This window comes from Gadus chalcogrammus, chromosome 3, assembly GCF_026213295.1.
Source record: "Gadus chalcogrammus isolate NIFS_2021 chromosome 3, NIFS_Gcha_1.0, whole genome shotgun sequence".
NCBI classification, from domain to species: Eukaryota; Metazoa; Chordata; class Actinopteri; order Gadiformes; family Gadidae; genus Gadus; species Gadus chalcogrammus.
In genome coordinates this window covers 16,244,639-16,259,200 of record NC_079414.1, presented here as the reverse complement: position 1 = coordinate 16,259,200, position 14,562 = coordinate 16,244,639, and the positions used below count along the sequence as shown (strand labels likewise).

The window sequence follows — 14,562 nt, the reverse complement described above, 5'->3', positions numbered from 1 at the left end:
AATAAACATATAATGTAAGTACAGCTTTACGACTGGATTACATTTTATGTTGAATATAAATAGTTCAACAAGGTATTCTGATGGCCACCCTCACAGTGGTACTCTTTCAGGGCCATTCCTTCTCAAATCACGGTGAGATATTATACATAGATAAATAACTCACTCAAGTGTGTGCTATCAGAAACTCAGTAGCAAGGTGTAATATTTCCTATTTGCTCGCCGTTGGACACACGATACAGCCAGACCCTTGTGTTCCGGGCCCTTCCGTTCGAGGGCCTTCTGAATGGGCCGGGCGGTGAAAGGCCCTGTATCCACTTTCATGGGAGCTCCTATCAAGGTGAACGTTCCTTTCTACACACACATTGAAAAGCTATACCCCGTCCATTACCCTAGCATAAGCCAGATCACCTTGATCTATGGTAGGAATGTGCCCCAGAAAGCTGAATCTACACTGTACCTGTTCTGTACTGTTTGCATTGTGTGTATGCATGTCAATTACAATTTCCTTGCACAATGTATTTTGCTGAAGCATTAAAGTCGCAAGCTGCAGGTTTATGGGCAGCCCTGACCCCCAACCAATAACTTTTTCTCATTAGTGGAAGTAAGTAAAGTATGCTGTGTTAAATGCTTTAAATGGAATATATTGAGTAACTCAAAACAAATCAATCAGCCATGTTTAGCTGTACAAAAAAACAACACTCAAATACTTTAATGCGTGTGTGCCTGTGTGATAATTTTTTTTACTGGGGATGAACTTGCTGGGTTTTGCACCTGTGCAGAGATAGTGCACATTGCAAAATGCCCGTTTTCATGTGTGTGCCTGTTTGTGTTTTTTCACACACCGTCGTGCTTCCTCACTGTCTCACAGCAGATAGAATACTCGCAGATTACAGCAGCGTGACGATGTGTTCCGTAACACGACACGACTCTGAACCTCTCTCTCTCTCTCTCTCTCTCTCTCTCTCTCTCTCTCTCTCTCTCTCTCTCTCTCTCTCTCTCTCCACTCTCTCTCTCTCTCTCTCTCTCTCTCTCTCCATCTCTCTCTCCATCTCTCTCTCCCTTCCAAAAGAGGAAGTGGCACGTGGAGGCGATTAGCAGGAGTGGAAGCATTGCTTTCGTCAAGCACACCTCATTGGCTGCCCTTCCCCTATGCCAACACTGAGCATCAGCCAGGGGAAGATTAGGGCAGCAGAGTAATTGACAGGCTGCTGCACCTGCCTGGCTCCTTAAATGAGGCCTTTTGGCGCTCAGTCAAATGAAATTAATTTCTGCGGAGGAGTCAGGTGATTGTAGGCTAGGGTATGTCAGTCTTGCGTGCAGAATCACCGAGCCGGTGATTCTACATTCAACTGAATCTATTTTCATCCGTAACTGTTTAATTTAGGATGCGATTAAAAGTACTTAGAAGTACTACCCTCTGTTTTTCTCATTCTTGGGGATTAATAAAGCAAACCTTACCCAATGCTTTTCTTTGTCTTCTATTATTTACAGTGTGTCTATTCAGCTTTGACTCCACATTTCACCAACAGACAGCAGTCCTCTTCCTCTGGAATGTCATCACCTCACCCACCACCTCTCTCCTCTTTCTCTTCGGTTCCCTCTAGAGAAAATGACCCCCAGCGCCCTGTCCATGCCGCTGCCACCCGACTCGGAGGAGGTTCGCTGCAGGAAGATGAGCCGCAGGGCGAAGGTCATCCAGGAGCTGGTGCAGACGGAGAAAGACTACCTCACGGACATGGAGCTCTGCGTGCGAGAGGTGGTGAAGCCCCTGAGGGAGCTTCAGGTACGCTGGCCCCTGCGTTAGATGATGTTATCCCTAGAGTAGTGCTTCAGTGTCGAAGCATCAACCTCACTAACCGTCCCCCAGTCCATCCAAAAATCCATGAGGAAACAATGAATGATTCAGCGGTTTTATAGAAGTGATGTGGGGGGGGGGGGGGAATTATGTCTAGTGCCTCAGGTGTTTGAGCCAAATGTTTCTGGGTTCAAACCCCCAATATCCCCAATGTCCATCAATGCTCAAGGATGCTTTGAGCAAGATGCATAACCCTTACTTGCAATTTTGTATATATGTTTAAAAAAACAAAATTTGCAAAATAGACGAAAAACTAAAATTAGTATTAGAGGTAAACATGTTGTCTGTTCCTCCAGGTGGTGGATGTGGACCGCCTGTTCACCAACATGGAGGCTGCATGTGAGGTGTCTGCTGCCCTGGTTCTCCAGCTGCAGGAGGCCACAGCGGAGCCCGACCTGGAGGCTGTCGTCATTGGTGATTACTCTCTGCTTGCTCTTCTATGAGGTCCTCTATAGTCAGAGGAAGAAGTGGCACCATTCCTTAATGACATGCATCTGGAATTTAGAAGTGGATTTTGATTAAAGCTTCTGTTAAAAAAGTATGGCTTGTCAACGCTCTTTTATGTTATTTTTTCATAGGGGACATCTTCATCCAGGCCAAGGGAGCGTTGGAGGACGTCTATAAGATTTACTGCTACCACCACGATGAGGCCAACCAGCTTCTCAAGACCTACGAGAGAGACGAGGAAATTAAACAGCATTTAAACACATGTATTCTATCTCTGAAGTAAGAAGACGCCTTGAAACATTAACCAAACTGTATATTTCTTTCTTTGTAAATATCAAGGAAAAAAAACAGTCATATTGGGAATCTATAACTCATCAATTCTATTTCTGCACATTTTCTTCCAGGCAAATATATGACCTTGAGTAAGTACCATGTTATGTTAAGTTTGTATGAATATTTTTTTTCTAAATTATATAATAATAGATAATAATAAAGCATAACCCAACCGTAGCCATTAACCCTAACCCTTACCCACACCAGAGGGAAGCCCAACCTGCTGAACATGGGTTCGTTGCTCATCAAGCCAGTGCAGAGGATCATGAAGTACCCCCTCCTGCTGGGAGAGCTGTGGCAGGCCACCCCCAACGACCACCCTGACTACCTGCCTCTGCAGGAGGCCTACACCGCCATCAAGATCATCAACGTCAACATCAACGAGTTCAAACGACGGAAGGATATCGGTGAGCGATGATGATGATGATGATGATGACGAGGATGATCATTTTTTCCTTTGTTTAACAATGATACAGTTCAGCGATTAGCATTTGAGAGACATCGCTGTGAGCATGGAGGCCCTTGTAGGCTGTTAACAGGGTCGACATTTATGAAAGCACACACAAATAGACACCCCTATGCACACACAAACATACACACACGTACACAAATCATAGCGATTATATATCCAGACGCCGGCTTGGCTACGGGTTGGGCCGTTTCAATGATTAGCCAAAGGCCCATTCACACGTCAGAGCGTAGTAGTGTGAGGTGCACTTTCATCACACTGTACAACTGTGTTATTTATTATGACTAACCAAACACCAGGATCCTTTTTATTGCTGTGCTTATGATAATGGAGACATGTGTTTGCTTCAAGGCCCGTGTGGTTTGTGATACGTGTTGAGATTGAAATGGGTGAAACCAACACCACTGTACCTAAATGTCCCCCCTCTCCCAATCTCCCCCCCAACACCTATCTGCCTCCCAGTCATGAAGTACAAGCGGGCCGACGACGAAGGCTCGCTGAGAGAAAGACTGCAAAAGATCAACATCCGCTCCATCAGGAAGAAGGGCGACCGATTCGCCGGTTATCTCAAGATCCTCGCTGGTGCCGAATCTCAGGTGAGAGCAGCATTCCCCCTGCACTCGTTGACTATGTTCTGTAAACATGGCGGCTTTGAATTAAAGGTTAACAACGGATCGGGACGTATGTATATGCCCTGTACAGGTGATTGCCTTAGAGAGGTGTGTATATAACGCTGAGGCTGATTATTCCTTATCAACTGTAGGTTAAGGACGAAGCGTTCGACAAGGAAGAGAAGCTGTTCAGGAGCCTGGAGAAAGCGGTGAAGCAACTGGTCAAGGACGTCCACTTTTATCTGCAGCAAGCACAGGTACTACTCAGACGATAGCTCCCACACGTTCTGGCACTTTTAATCATTACAAGCCATTTCAGAATCTTCCCTGCCCTTTGACTTTGTTTCATCACAAGTGAGAGTGTCATACCCAGATGTATGCTGATATGATTGATCAGTCTGCCAGCCTACCCAGTTGACAGTAGCAACTGGTAGGCTTATCTATCCGTCCTACATCCGGGGGGACACTCCCACTTGTGATGTCACTATGTCACTGGGTAGGGCAGATTTTCAAACAGCTTGTAATGGCTAATCACACTCACACCCGGTTGTAAAATAGGAGCCCTTTAAAGATTCCCATCGTCTTTTCCCATGTCCTCCACCCACCCCCCAACCCCACCCGCAGGAGATGGTGGCTGTAGCGGTCCATAATGTCCAGGACCTGGAGATCATAGTGAAGGACTCCCATAAACACATCACTAATGGAACACACCACGAGAACACCCCAGACCCCTATAAGCACTTTGTGAGTGGGACGGGCTGCTTATTTACTAAACAATGTTTAAACCATTAGCTGTGTCTCTGCTTTTTGTTTTCTTCTGCAACCTTTCTCTTTGTATAATGTGCTCTGTGAAAAAGCTCCGCTCAGCAGTGCAGAGGTGCTGTGCAAACACATTCAACTGCATATATTCGAATGAACTGTAAAATCGTTTCAAATGGTTTGTTGACTTGAACAATTGGGTCTTTGCATTGCGGGAAAACCCCAGCACCTATGACTGTCTGACTGACTTTGAATCTGCATGAATTCCTTCCTCCACGTTGCAGAAGTAAGGGTTTTTGCATATGCCGAGTTTTTGTGTCGTTGCCGCCAGAAGCTAGAATAAGAGAGGGTCTAGGGTTGTGCTTTGAGTGTTTGTAATCACCTGTGTTCCCTTCTACTGTCTCCACCCTCACCATCCCTCCAGAAAGAGCAGCTGGAGCGCTTGGTGCTCACCCCGCTGACCTGCCTGCAAGGCATGTTCTCCGCGCCGCAGAAGCTCATCCAGAAACGCTACGACAAACTGCTGGACTACTGCAGTCGCCTGGAGCGCTCCTCCTCCTTCAACTCCACCTTCTCCTCCACCTACTCCTCCTCCAACCCCTCCTCCTCCTCCCGCTCTTCTTCCTCGCCGTCGCCCTCTTCCTCCACCCCTTCGCCCGTGTCGGACGCACATCTGCCGGCCAGGCGGGACTACGTGGCTCTGAACGGCCAGCTGGTGGAGGAGCTGCAGCGGTTCAACGCGGCAGCGTACACCGTCCTGGTCAACTGTGTGGTGTTCCTGGTGGCGCTGCTCCGAGGGCTGACCGACACCACCCGGCACAACATCCCCTCCAAGCACCAGCTGCCTGTAAGGGCCATGCACACGTTAACAAAACACCACCAGACCCAACCACCAGATAGGATGACCTCAGACCTCAGCGTGTGATTAGCCGTTACAAGTCACGAGTGGGCTTGTGTCCACCAAGAAGTATGAAGGATGGATGAGCAACTACAGCTCATCCATCATTTGCTATAGTCCACTGGGTATGCTGGTAGATCCAGCACACATCTAGGTGGACACACCCACTTGTTATGTAAGAAGAGGCAGAATTAAAAAAAAGAAGCTTGAAACGGCGAATCACAATCACACCTGGTGGTATAATAGGTAAACTTTAATAATGTACCAGATGGGAAATCTCACATCAACGTCAGAGCAGAAGCATACACCAATTAGTTGTGGAAAGGTTTTCCATCTTCTCATGGTTTTGGTTTGTTTTTTCGTTTTTTTCCAGGCCCCGTTGTCGAACATCAACGAGGTGCAGAACAGCCTCATGGACGAGCTGAACAATCTGACCTTCGTCAAGGACAATGCGCAGAAAATGATGGAGCGCAAGGTCAGCTTTGAGCGCCAACGAGAGAAGAAACCCATGGTAGGTTCTGCTGTGGCGGGGTTGCCATGCAGGGAGATCTGAGTCTTCAGTCTGAGAACTGCACACAGAGATAGTTGTGAACAACAGAGGGCACATGGCAACTCACTGACACAACCCCCCTGGGAATCACCCTCCGGGGGGGTTGGCTGTAATGCCATCATGTGCAAAGGACCGCATTCTGTTATTGTCAGGGCAGTGTGCCTGAGAGTGGATCTGGTTGCTCTCAGTGTCATTACTATAACAAAGCCCTCTGGTATTACCTTCTTCCCCCCCCCCCCCCTCATTGACTTCTCTATACATGTGTAGCTAAACACAGTACAGTGTATGCTGTGGCCACAGCAACCAGGAGACAAGGGACAGCACTTGAATACTTTTACTGCTGAAAGAGGAACGTATGATTTGAGTGCTTTAACTTACCTCAGCTGTGTAACACTATTATAAGGCGTTAAATATACAATTCTTATCACACACCCAGAAACAAAACTTAAGGTATTTTTATTATATATTTCTCGTAATACACTCCTGCACCTCTGGTTGGTGCAGAGGTGGAAGAACATTCTAGTTTAAAAAACTAGATCAAGAATACCTTTAACTTCAGGATGACGCAATAAAGAGAGAATGTATCCAGAGAATCTATTAATGGATCCATTGAATGGATCTAATCCAACTACTGCACTATAGATTTGCATTGGCTGCCACTGCCATTTGTTCCATATAAATCACATAACGTCAAGTCATTTTATTTGTCTAGCCCATATAAGTACATTTATTCAGCCGGTGATTCACAGCCAAACACACCTGAACCCAAACCTTCTAATGGGCACCTCATAACCCCCCAATTCCAAAGAGAAGAGACCTTGAAACCCCCCACTGAGGAGGGATCCCTCCTCATAGAAGCAGTTAGGTGTGCGAACAGGCTAACTCCCAAAACGCAAGCACCGGCCGAAAAACACCAAACCCAAATCAACCCTGCCCATCCTGTTTCTCCCGTTCTGCTTTGGTGTCCGGTTGGTCAAGGTGGAGGAGGTGCAGCATCAGACGGAGCCGGACCGCGTGTGGCTGCTGTCCGAGTACCCTGCCTCCCAGCTCTACCAGCTGAAGAGGAAGTGCAACGGCAGCCAGGAACAGGACCTCAGTCTGCTGGAGGGGGACCTCGTGGCCCTGCTGGAGGACAGCGACCCCCACGGCAGCAGCAGCCGCTGGCTCGTCCACACCGGAGGTCCGTGTTTGTGTATGCATGTGTGTGTGTGTGTGTGTTTATTCATTGCGACCCTTTACACAACAATCTTATTTTTTTTAGTAAAACAAGCAAATACCCTTATTGACACTGATATGTTAACTCAACACGCAAGACAAATTCCCAAGGGGTTTGCTGATGTCATGGTTGTTCTGTTTGCCTGGAGATGGTTGCTTCACAACACCGTCTGTTCACTCTTTCTTTCTCTCTCTCTCTCTCTCTCTCTCTCTCTCTCTCTCTCTCTCTCTCTCTCTCTCTCTCTCTCTCTCTCTCTCTCTCTCTCTCTCTCTCTCTCTCTCTCTCGCTCTCTCTCTCTCTCTCTCTCTCTTTCTCTTCCTCTCTCTCTCTCTCTCTCTCTCTCTCTCTCTCTCTCTCTCTCTCTCTCTCTCTCTCTCTCTCTCTCTCTCTCTCTCTCTCTCTCTCACCATATCTTATGTGGCTCAATAAGGCACCTGAGATCCTTACGTCTTGGTTGGAACAAACAGCTTGCTTAGGGTTGCATCTGTAGCAAACAGTATTAGAATGCTCCCTTAAGGCCTTATGTGTTACTAGCAACTCTTAATGGCTGCGTGTTTTTGGAAAGGAAGTAGATGGAACTGTAGATCCATACAGTTCCCTCCCCTGAGAGTCCGAGAGTTCAGTTTGTGCAGCGTACGGTTGTTTTAGATATTGCACTCAATGAGTCACTGTTCCTCTTTTGAACCTCTGCTTCTGCAATCGTGGAAATAGGACTAGGAAATAGGTAGCCTGGCTATTGACAGACCAAGCTCAATCGTAGATTGCATGTTGGTCTGGGGAAGCAGCTTTCATTTTATTCAGCTCAAGGGGCGTGATCATCGGTCCTGGTTCTACTTACTCTGTACGCAATTGGCTGCTTGCCGCCGCTTCCCTGTCTTCATTGTGTGTTAAACCAGTCAATAGCGCGCCAGGTGGGGGGGAGAAGCCAGCTCGGTTTTTGGCTCCCGCAAAATCGGATCGGAAGCAGAAAGAAACGTGTTGCTCTTCTCCAGACCCTTCTGCAGGGCGAATTCAAATCGCCGGCAGAATGGGCGGTGCTACCCAGTCTAGGAAATAGGAATAGGTTTTCTCATGGGTTATCAAGCTGAATGATATGCAGATGCACAATGGGATTCAAAAAGATGCACATTCATATCTTCTTAAAACATAACTTCTTACATAACATTTAGGCTATTCCATTATTATCTGTGTAATATAATCTGTTCTTCCAGTTCTACATTGGAATGGTTATCCTCTGCCATAGGCCTATATAATGGCACGGAATACCAGCAACGTAGTTAATTTAAAGTTATTTGCACAGTGGCTAAACTATAATAAAGTATGTTCCAAACAAGATAGAGCTAGGTATCATCGACCAACTGTTATACAAGTCAACCTTGCATAAAGGACCCGTCCATGCTAAACTATATAATGCAAAAGTGACAAAGTCTATCAGCATTCACTCCTCCTATTGATCCAGATAATAACAAATTGTGTCATTGTGTTTTTGTGTGTGTGTGTGTGTGTGTGTGTGTGTGTGTGTGTGTGTGTGTGTGTGTGTGTGTGTGTGTGTGTGTGTGTGTGTGTGTGTGTGTGTGTGTGTGTGTGTGTGTGTGTGTGTCTCCCTCAGGTACCCAGGGCTACGTGTACTCCACCTTCCTGAAGCAGTACAACCCTTTGAGAGACGTGACCAGGACCGGGCAGAGCGTGGTGGAGCAGCCCCAGGAGCAGCTGGTGGATGAGGACTTTGACAACCTCAGTCTGTTTGTGTCAGGCAGCGGCAACAGCAGTCTGCGGAGCTTCAGCCTCCACACGGCCGACAGCGGCTCCATCCTGTCCGGCCTGCAGGGGGAGCTAGAGGGCCTGCAGGACCTGGAGGAGTCAGTGGATGAGGACCCTCAGCAGGTGTGTGTGTGTGTGTGTGTGTGTGTGTGTGTGTGTGTGTGTGTGTGTGTGTGCGTGTGCGTGTGCGTGTGCGTGTGTGTGTGTGTGTGTGTGTGTGTGTGTGTGTCCATAATTGCAAGACTACTGGAAGAGAAGCACTGAGAATAGCCACATTTGAATCCATCAATCCATATCTTTATATTACAGTGAAGAACGTACTGGTGTATAAAGCTCCAATGTACACCCAGACATTTCAGCTATGGTGCCAGGACAGTTTATAGTGCTGAGGTTGTTCACAGCCTGAAAGTGGTGTGTTCGTAGAACCCCAATGTCCGCAGTCTACCTCTCGCTTGAGCATGATGCCTGAACCCCAACATGCTCATTGAAGTATACAAAAAAGCACTCTAAGACCCTTTGGAAAAAGGCATCTGCTAAATGACATTTTGTTATTTTCTGTCTTATTTCCTCTCCAGTTTTATGCGGTGCATGCGTTCCAAGCACGCTGTGAGCAGGAGTTGACGTTACAGGAGTACCAGCACGTAAGGATCCTTCAGTTCTCTGACCAGGGCGGGAACAAGGACTGGTGGCTAGCTGAGGCTCACGGACAGAAAGGCTACGTTCCCGCCAACTACCTGGGAAAGATGTCCTATGCCTAAAAACCTAAAAGCAAATGGCATGATAAATTCACTTGGGCCCTTTATAGTAACCTTTGTTGAAGTGCTGCAGAAATGTCAAGGATTGCAATGGATTAATATCCATAATGCATTGTAAAACAGGTGTTCAACTGATGCGGAACAATTTTCATTGTCATCAGATTCGTACAATGCAGACGGCCAGCACATTTTGGTTCTTCATGCAAGTGAGCTGTCAAGGGGTGATGCCACCAATTTATGTAACCACGCCGAAACATTTCCGGCACATAATTTGTGTCAGAATTTCCCCTATTCCCTGCCTTACTTTTCCCCTAACAGTATAAAGTGTGGAATGGGAATGTGGGAATGAAGGAACAACCAATTTGAACATGAAGTACTGGTTTTCACTTGATTACATTGTGTTGTTATAAAGGTTTTATCAAATAGAAAATATTATCGATTATGAATGTGAGATAGTGAAGGCCTCACTTGTGAAGGATATTGTGAGGAAATTACCTAACCCAATTATCAAAGCTTTCAGGCCAGAAGTGTTGGCTTTTAAACCTCATGTCTTGACAGATTATGACTAGAAGAGATATATATATGGGCAATTTTGCCTAGCACTTTGTATTGTGACAAACAGTGTTGTTAATATATTTATACTAATGGATAAAATGAAGTGATCGACTCCCGTTAATGAAGTAAATGTTTATGTGAAACTCTGAAATGATGAAATCTATATATGTGATATTGTGAATATTGCTCTTACACATATTTTGTTAATTACTAAATAAAGATTCTCTATTATATAATTACGACATGCATGGAATGAAATACTGTTCTGCAATCACGACACACTTTATTTAATATTTTTTGTTTATTTAGTTTGTCAATAAAAAATATAGTTATTCACGGGTAACATTTGTTTAGACCAAACCAAACGAGGCACATAGACTCCAGCAGCACTTGAAACGAGAAACAAAGAGCACCCTCGTGAACGGTGTCACACCCTTTACAGATGGATCATTAAACAAAATGTCTGCCCTCATTCCCCACATCCGCGCTCAGTCTCTCTCCTCCGCACCTACGCTCACTTCTTGAGCTTCTTCTGCGCCGCCTTCTTCTTCACCATCTGAAGGCGCTTCATGGCGTTCAGCTGGGACTCCTGCGAGGTGGGGGCCTTGTCCCCCGCGACCGCCTTCGAACCGTTCCCGCTGTTCCCGTTCCCGCCCCCATTGCTCCCGGACCCTCCGCCGTTCCCCCCGGAGCCGTGGGACGACCCCGGGGACCCCCCGCCCCCGGAGGGCGCCTTCCCCTGGCCCTCCCCGCTGGAGGAGCGGTTGAGCGACTGCTTGCCCAGGGTGAGGGGCGGCGGCTGCTTCGACGGAGCCGCGCTCGAACCGCCCCCGTTGGCGCCGCCGCCGCCGGACGGTTTGGCGGCCCCCGCTCCGTTTTTGGTCCCCCCCGCCAGTCCCGACAGCCCCGCTGGCTTCTGGGCGCTGGCGTTGGTGCTGGAGCCCGAGGACGCCAGCTTGGTGCTGGACATAACGGAGGAAGGGGTGGTCTTGGCCACGAAGGCGGCCCAACCCGTGAGGCCGCTGCCTGCGGAAGACGCGCCGGTGCCGCTGGGGTTGGCTGCAGGCGCGGAAGTCTGCGGGGGGAAAAGGGAAGGAAGGTTTCCAATTAAAAGTAGAACATCGAGCCATCAAAAACCCAGGATCGTCTCATCGGAAGGTTAGGATCATTGAAAATATAAATCATTCATGTGATGTTAACTAAAAAAAAATCAAGAGCCAGATAAAGAATAAGATAGTATGTTAATGAAGACAACATCCCCTGATTGATTCTATAAAGAGCTCAAAACCACTTGGAACACCTACCTTCAACTCGGTTCTTTTGAAAGCTTGAAAGCTGCTGGCGGCGTCGGTCTTTGACTTCATCTCTGTCTTCTTCACCAGCGCGTCCTTCACTACGGGGGCGGCGGAGGCCGCGACGGGGCTCGACTTCTGGGGAGGCTTCTGGGGTTTCTGGGCCTGGAAAATAAAACACACACACACACACACACACACACACACACACACACACACACACACACACACACACACACACACACACACACACACACACACACACACACACACACACACACACACACACACACACACACACACACTTTTAAGCAGTGATATTGATACATTTAAATGACATTTACATAAGTCCGGAGCTTTAACCAAAGCACTTTTCCGATGAGGCTAAGAACAAGCCAAGCACACTCTCCCTCTACTAACAACAGAATCTGCAATTCTTTTGGATATTACTTTGACCACAGTTGTTGTTGTCAAAACTCTTTTGATTCAGCTTTCAACCAAGTTTGTCCCATGAAACCACTGGACGGAGTGAGCCGTAGGAATCAGAACACAAGGAGAGTCTACAGGTCTCAAGACTAGCATTTCTACTTGTTGGGGAGAACCCTTTTTCTTATATCTATATACAAATCTTCTAAAGAAAAGACCTAGCAACCACCTGATAAAAGGTGGCAGTCTTGAGCCCTGGTCTAAGTAGGAGCATCAATTACAATTAGGGCATGCAGCAGACGCTTTTATCCAAAGCGACTTGCATCGGTTAATGCACACATTGACACACCGACGGCAGAGTCAACCATGGAAGGCGACAGCCAGCTCGTCAGGAGCAGTTAGGGTTAAGTGTCTTACTCAGGGACACATCAACACTCAGCTAGGAGGAGCTGGGGATTGAACTAGCAACCTATCGGTTACAAGACAACTGCTCTAACCCCTGATCTAAGCCGACCCTGTACCCCATCGCAGTCCGGTGATGGAGAAGGACTTACCAGGCGTTTCATCTGCCTGGTGCAGCGGGCGCAGTGCCAGATGAGGCGCGGGTCGTTGACCTCCTTGTCCGTCACCTGGGGCTTGTGGCAGTCCTGGTGGTACAGGTTGTGGCACTCCTGGCACTCCACCAGCTGGTTACCCATGGTGACCGTCATCTGCCTGGAGTCATTGGCAGGTGCACAAAAAAGGCGTTGGCATCAACTGTTCCATCAATAGATCTCCAAAATGATCCACTGCACGCATGCTGGTGATTGTTGAGAATGAGGAAGTACTTGGACCCAATCCCATTTCTACCCCTTACGCCTTCCCCTTACCCCTTACCCTTACCCCTTCAAAAAAAGGGGGAGGGGTAAGGGTTAGAAATGGGACTGGGCCTTGATATTTATCTTTAATATATCTAAATGATCCATTTTGCGTTAACCATATACTTCTATAAAATATTTGGAATAATTGTCCAATTGTATTTTGTATGAATTCCTTGTGACAACATACCAAGACAAATATTCATTCTGATTGAGCTGATTTAACTATCGTTAGTCAAATAGGTGACCCCCTTACCTGCACACCACACAAGCCAGGCCCATCTCCATGGCGAAGTCGTCTGCGTTGGTCTCATCGTAGTCGTGCATGCTGGGCTGGACGAGGTCCTTGCTGGTCTGAACGGTGATGGGCGACGAGCGGCTCTCCTGCCTCTCCAGACGCGGCTTTTTAGGAGGCTCCACCTCACACAGCTCCACCCTGATCTGTGTCAACCCATGGGAAAGAACATGGTTACATACAATATCCCGGACATCACGTATGCATTATAAGTCGATTCACGTCGATCCTGTGAATATAAGCAGGTGAAGTTGCATTTAGCTTTTCGTTTTTTGGTTGGATGCTTTCATCCAGAGCAACTTAGTTAACTTCAGATCATTCAAGGAGCAGGTAAGGGTGCCTGCATGACATGTAGACCGCAGGCATCGGGGAAAGCCACTACTTTTGGCTAGGTAGTTGAACATCCTACCCACGGGCACGACTAATGTACTACTAATGCATTACCTTTTCGGCAGGGCGTTTCTCTGCCTCCTTCTTGCTCTTCTCCGAGTGGATGGACTTACTGCTGCCACTGCTGCTGCTGCTGCTGCTGGGGGATGAGGAGGAACTGGACGAGGACTTGGAGTCCTGCTTACTGAGGCTTAACTTGGACGCAGACCCCTTTGGAATCTCAATGTCCTAGTTATAAAATATAAAACACAATGTACCAGGATTTTTACTTTTCAAGAAACAGGACAAAATATCGACTGAGGTTATTTATAGCGCATTAATAACAATGAGACTAAATTCAATATACAGTATATATAGGCCAATACAAAAAATATATAATAAAGCATACCAGGAAATTAAACACCATATAGCACAGAGGAAATGTCGAGTCAAGCAAGTTAACGTTTATAGCATTGAATGACATAAACAAGGAAATAGACCATGTGTGTACAGCATACCTTTATCGATGATCGGTAGGATGAATCACTACCTCTGGACATAGACTCGTCGAGCAGGGCTCTGAGTTTCTCAGCTGAGTCTTTGCTCTTGGAGTGCAGGAAACCCAGACCCTTGAGGAAGATCGGATCCAACTCCAGACTCAGGGCTGTTGCCATGGTTTAAACTGCAGGTGGAGAATGCATGATAAAGCGTTGGTTATACTCAAAAGCTTCGTAAAGTGCCATGTTAGTTAAACACCTCTTGTCATTAGAATGGCACTACAAGGTCAGAAATGTCCAGGATTGTTAAGGTCTCTGATAAAGCACAATGACAGATAGGGATGTTACAAAGGGTTGCACTCTACTCCATCATATTACTATCACGTCCTTGTTCATTTACCTTTCTTATAACGTACGAAAGTGATTAGAAGGTACGAATCCAACAGCCGTGTAGTATTTACAACGGACACAAACTAAATGTTAACGGACATTAGACAGAAATCCAGGGGCTGATCAGCCGGTTTGGTCCATAGATGTGAGTCGCACTTCAGCTGCTTTTCCGTCTTCATCTGGCAGTGCATCCGCTTTATAACTCCGGAGGAAACGGAAAATACTTA

At 47.0% G+C, this 14,562-nt stretch overlaps 2 protein-coding genes across 2 annotated transcripts in view; one reads left to right on the top strand and one right to left on the bottom strand.

Annotated features, from left to right (window-relative positions):
* Nucleotides 1–10,611, top strand: part of arhgef38 (Rho guanine nucleotide exchange factor (GEF) 38) — a 13,324-nt gene extending 2,713 nt beyond the window's left edge. The window contains exons 2-14 of the mRNA XM_056586296.1: nt 1,605–1,783; nt 2,152–2,269; nt 2,434–2,581; nt 2,707–2,724; nt 2,843–3,042; nt 3,567–3,700; nt 3,868–3,972; nt 4,340–4,459; nt 4,899–5,321; nt 5,746–5,883; nt 6,901–7,102; nt 8,748–9,022; nt 9,475–10,611. Of these exons, the coding sequence (XP_056442271.1) occupies nt 1,605–1,783; nt 2,152–2,269; nt 2,434–2,581; nt 2,707–2,724; nt 2,843–3,042; nt 3,567–3,700; nt 3,868–3,972; nt 4,340–4,459; nt 4,899–5,321; nt 5,746–5,883; nt 6,901–7,102; nt 8,748–9,022; nt 9,475–9,657 (2,243 nt within the window). The 3' untranslated portion in view covers nt 9,658–10,611. The remainder of the gene's footprint in view (nt 1–1,604; nt 1,784–2,151; nt 2,270–2,433; nt 2,582–2,706; nt 2,725–2,842; nt 3,043–3,566; nt 3,701–3,867; nt 3,973–4,339; nt 4,460–4,898; nt 5,322–5,745; nt 5,884–6,900; nt 7,103–8,747; nt 9,023–9,474) is intronic.
* On the bottom strand, nt 10,466–14,533 carry ints12 (integrator complex subunit 12). Its single transcript, XM_056586298.1, has 7 exons — nt 14,346–14,533; nt 13,967–14,130; nt 13,524–13,697; nt 13,041–13,225; nt 12,482–12,641; nt 11,514–11,666; nt 10,466–11,284 (listed from the first exon to the last, which is right to left on the bottom strand). The coding sequence occupies exons 2-7, from the start codon at nt 14,120–14,122 to the stop codon at nt 10,724–10,726; spliced, it is 1,389 nt and encodes a 462-aa protein (XP_056442273.1). The 5' UTR covers nt 14,123–14,130; nt 14,346–14,533; the 3' UTR covers nt 10,466–10,723.
* Nucleotides 14,534–14,562: the final 29 nt, after the last annotated feature.

Coding starts and splice junctions, on each gene's coding strand:
- ints12 (XM_056586298.1), bottom strand. CDS start 14,122: ATGGCAACAGCCCTGAGTCTGGAGTTGGATCCGATCTTCCTCAAGGGT. Junction 13,698..13,966: donor CCTACCGATCATCGATAAAG/GTATGCTGTACA, acceptor TTTTATAACTAG/GACATTGAGATTCCAAAGGG. Junction 12,642..13,040: donor CTGGCTTGTGTGGTGTGCAG/GTAAGGGGGTCA, acceptor CAATGACTCCAG/GCAGATGACGGTCACCATGG.